This window comes from Microtus oregoni, unplaced genomic scaffold, assembly GCF_018167655.1.
Source record: "Microtus oregoni isolate MIOR12 unplaced genomic scaffold, Mior012 000058F_ref0000040, whole genome shotgun sequence".
NCBI classification, from domain to species: domain Eukaryota; kingdom Metazoa; phylum Chordata; class Mammalia; order Rodentia; family Cricetidae; genus Microtus; species Microtus oregoni.
The window spans coordinates 498,955-503,071 of NW_024543834.1; the positions used below are offsets into that span (position 1 = coordinate 498,955).

The window sequence follows — 4,117 nt, forward strand, 5'->3', positions numbered from 1 at the left end:
TCTCCTTCCACCTGTCTACTTCTGAGAACTAAACCCAGGTCAGCAGGATTGGCAGCAGGTGCCCACATCCACTGAGCCATCTTGCCATCCAGTTTTTGTTTCTTAGTTCTTCACTTCAGAGGCAGAGAGAAGCACCCTTGTAGATTTTGACTATACCTGAGCCCCCACAGCACATGTGTGTGTGCGTGTAGGGTCGCATTAATACATGCAATCTTATTGGGCCTTTTCCACTTAGGCATACATCTTCCAAAACTTCCCAGGAGACTGGACAGATCTTCTTCACTTGTACAGGCGTAAATGAATTTAGACAGATTGTAATAATATATACAGCTTTAATGGGGAAATAGACTTACAGAACCACCGGTTCCCGCAGAGAACAGGGAAGCAGAGAGAGCAGCGGGCTCACGCTCGCTAGATTTATAAGTAAACATTAACCCGAGGTGAACATGCCCCCTAATGGGCTGGGCTTATCCCTACATCTCCCCCTTTTGTCTAAATAAGACAGAACTATACCAAATACAACTATATACAATAATAACAAATAATAAATATAACAAACAATATTGAGAACAAAAGTTTTGCTAAACATTCTATCTCAAGGAGTCTAAATAATGTAGAGAGTAACTACAATTATATAATCTTCAACTCCGTCAAAGATCTGAAAAGGGAATAAATATTATTTAACAAGCGAGAGATATCCAAAATGTGCAGCAAATGACAGAGACAACTGACTACCTGGGCAATCACCCAAAGTCTTGTTTGCAATGTTGAGTCAACCAACTTTGGCTAAGGCCTAACATAATTGAAGGCAAGGAACTTTTATAGAATTATCTTACCCTGTCTTGGCAAGATAAGACAATCCTGTTTTATATCTTTGTCAGTAGTTGAGGTATGGGCTTTTCTTAACCCAAAGGCCAGTTCTGCCAAGAAGACAAGCTCCCAGTGGAATGTCTTTGGTGTTCAACGTTCTCTCGGGAGTAGAGTGGCGTTGCCAGGAGTAATTGTGTCTCATTGGCACAGAATTTTAGGTTAGATTAAATGCCATTTTCTACAGCTCTTCGAATAGGCTGAAGATTATATTATCTATACTAAATATAATCTCTATGTATCTAAAAGACCTGATTAACCCTAATGGGCTGGGCTTATCCCTACATCCACTCTTTCTCTTTTCTTGTCTTTCTTTCTTTTTATTATTTATTTATTTGGTTATTTATTTATTTATTTATTTTCTGAGTCAGGGTTTCTCTGTGTATTCCTGGATGTCCTGTAATTTACTCTGTAGACCAGGCTGGCCTTCAACTCAGAGCTCTACCTGCCTGTGCTGGGATTAAAGGTGTATGCCACCTGACTTTACTTTGCTCTTTCTGTCCTTTAAGTAATAGGTCATAAATGGGGTCTAGAGACAATGCTGTATCCACAGAGAGTAAAATCGCCTTTTTCTTTCTGTTTTAGGCAATTTTGTACAGAGATCCCTTTTGTGCCCTTGATTACTGCTATGCAGAAATAGTTATAAGAGAAATTTCTAGAAATGAACTTACTAAGATTTAGAGAAGGCATTTGGCTCTTTTAAAACATGGCAACAGCTGGGCAAGATAAGATAGCACATGCCTGCTCTTCCTCAGGACCGAGCCTCTTGATCCTACCGCGTTGCCAAAATGTCGCTTTCTAACAAGCTGACTTTGGACAAACTGGACGTGAAGGGAAAGCGGGTCGTGATGAGGGTGGACTTCAATGTTCCTATGAAGAACAACCAGATAACAAATAACCAAAGGATCAAGGCTGCTGTCCCAAGCATCAAATTCTGCTTGGACAATGGAGCCAAGTCAGTTGTCCTTATGAGCCACTTGGGCCGACCTGATGGTGTTCCCATGCCTGACAAGTACTCCCTAGAGCCAGTTGCGGCAGAACTCAAGTCTTTGCTGGGCAAGGATGTTCTCTTCTTAAAGGATTGTGTGGGCCCAGAAGTCGAGAATGCCTGTGCCAACCCAGCAGCTGGCACTGTCATCCTGCTGGAGAACCTCCGCTTTCATGTGGAGGAAGAAGGGAAGGGAAAGGATGCTTCTGGGAACAAGATTAAAGCTGAACCAGCCAAAATTAATGCTTTCCGAGCCTCACTGTCCAAACTTGGGGATGTCTATGTCAATGATGCTTTTGGTACTGCACACCGAGCCCACAGCTCCATGGTGGGTGTGAATCTGCCACAGAAGGCTGGTGGATTTTTGATGAAGAAGGAGCTGAATTACTTTGCCAAAGCTTTGGAGAGTCCTGAACGACCCTTCCTGGCAATATTGGGAGGAGCTAAAGTTGCAGACAAGATCCAGCTGATCAATAATATGTTGGACAAAGTCAATGAGATGATCATTGGTGGTGGAATGGCTTTTACCTTCCTTAAGGTGCTCAACAACATGGAGATCGGAACTTCTCTGTATGATGAAGAAGGAGCCAAGATTGTCAAAGATCTCATGGCTAAAGCTGAGAAAAATGGTGTGAAGATTACCTTGCCCGTTGACTTTGTCACTGCTGACAAATTTGATGAGAATGCCAAGACTGGCCAAGCTACTGTGGCCTCTGGTATACCTGCTGGCTGGATGGGCCTGGACTGTGGTCCTGAGAGCAGCAAGAAATATGCTGAGGCTGTGGCTCGAGCCAAGCAGATTGTTTGGAATGGACCTGTTGGGGTCTTTGAATGGGAAGCTTTTGCCAGGGGAACCAAGTCCCTCATGGATGAGGTGGTAAAAGCCACTGCTAGGGGTTGCATCACTATCATAGGCGGTGGAGACACTGCCACTTGCTGTGCCAAATGGAACACAGAGGATAAAGTCAGCCATGTGAGCACTGGGGGTGGTGCCAGTCTAGAGCTGCTGGAAGGTAAAGTCCTTCCTGGGGTGGATGCTCTCAGCAATGTTTAGTATTTTCCTGCCTTTTGGTTCCTGTGCACAACCCCTAAGTCAACTTAGTGTGTTTTCCGCATCTCCATTTGGTGTTAGTGCAAGATTCAGCTAGTGACCGAGATGCAGCACCAGGAACCCTTAAACAGTTGCACAGCATCTCAGCTCGTCCTTCCTTCATCGGGATTTGTCTACATTCTTCAAGATCCCATTTTAATTCCATAGTGACTAAAGCCATTGTGCATTCTAGAGTGCATCTATTTATATTCTGCCTGTAGAAGAAAGTGAGCTATGAAAGCTTAGTCCTCTTTGAGTACCTCTGGTTGGCTTTGTCACTGTTCATGACTCAGCATGGAAATAAGATGAAATTCCAGCTGTAGATTTGGAGAAGTTGATGATCTATTAATAAAGATGTCCGCCGAAAAAAAAAAAAGATAGCACATGGCTTTAATTCCAGCCTGTGCTGGTTTGAATGAGAATAGCCCCCATAGGCTGATACAGTTGGATATTTCATGACCAGTTGATGGAACTGTTTGGGAAGGATTAGTGGCTGTGGCCTCTTTGGAGGAGGCATGTCTCTCTGAGTAGGCTCTGATGTTTCAAGAGCCCATGCCATTTCCAATTATCACCTTCTCTGTCTCTCTCTGCTTGTGGCAATATTGTACATATCTTTGTATGCTTGTGGATCAGATGTGACCTCTTAGCTCCGGCTGAAGTGCCTGCCTGCTGTCATGCTCCCCACCACAGTGGTCATGAACTCTACTACCCTCTAGAACCATGAGCCCCAAGTTAAATGCTTTCTTTTATAAGTTGCCGTGGTCATGGTTTACCACATCAATTGAAAAGTAACTATCTCCCAGCAGAAGGAACTGGATCTCTGTGAGTTCAAGGCCAGCAGTTTGATCTACATAGAGAGTTCTAGCCAGGGTCACACAGTGAGAGTTGGACAAGGCATATGAGGGGAGAGAGGGGGGTGGCAATGAATCAACTGCCCACAATGTCTGAGTCTTTCAAAGAAACTCCGGTCTAGTTGGTGTAGTGACTTTTATTATTTTTACCAACGAGAATAAATATTTTGCTTCGACTGTCACTAATTTGAATGACCTTACATTTTTTAAACGTTTGTGGGACTTGGGTGGTAGCTCAGTTGGTAGACTGCTTGCCTAGTGTGCACAGAGACCAGCACCACATTAACTAGAAATGATGGTGCACATCTGGAATCCCAGAAG

At 43.7% G+C, this 4,117-nt stretch overlaps 1 protein-coding gene across 1 annotated transcript; it reads left to right on the top strand.

Moving 5' to 3' along the window:
- Positions 1-1,630: 1,630 nt before the first annotated feature.
- On the top strand, positions 1,631-3,321 carry LOC121438866 (phosphoglycerate kinase 1-like). The gene has a single exon (XM_041639346.1). The coding sequence runs from the start codon at positions 1,656-1,658 to the stop codon at positions 2,907-2,909; it is 1,254 nt and encodes a 417-aa protein (XP_041495280.1). The 5' UTR covers positions 1,631-1,655; the 3' UTR covers positions 2,910-3,321.
- The last annotated feature ends 796 nt before the right edge of the window (positions 3,322-4,117 follow it).

Excerpts from the sequence above, each read along its gene's own strand:
- LOC121438866 (XM_041639346.1), top strand. The coding sequence starts at position 1,656 with ATGTCGCTTTCTAACAAGCTGACTTTGGACAAACTGGACGTGAAGGGA.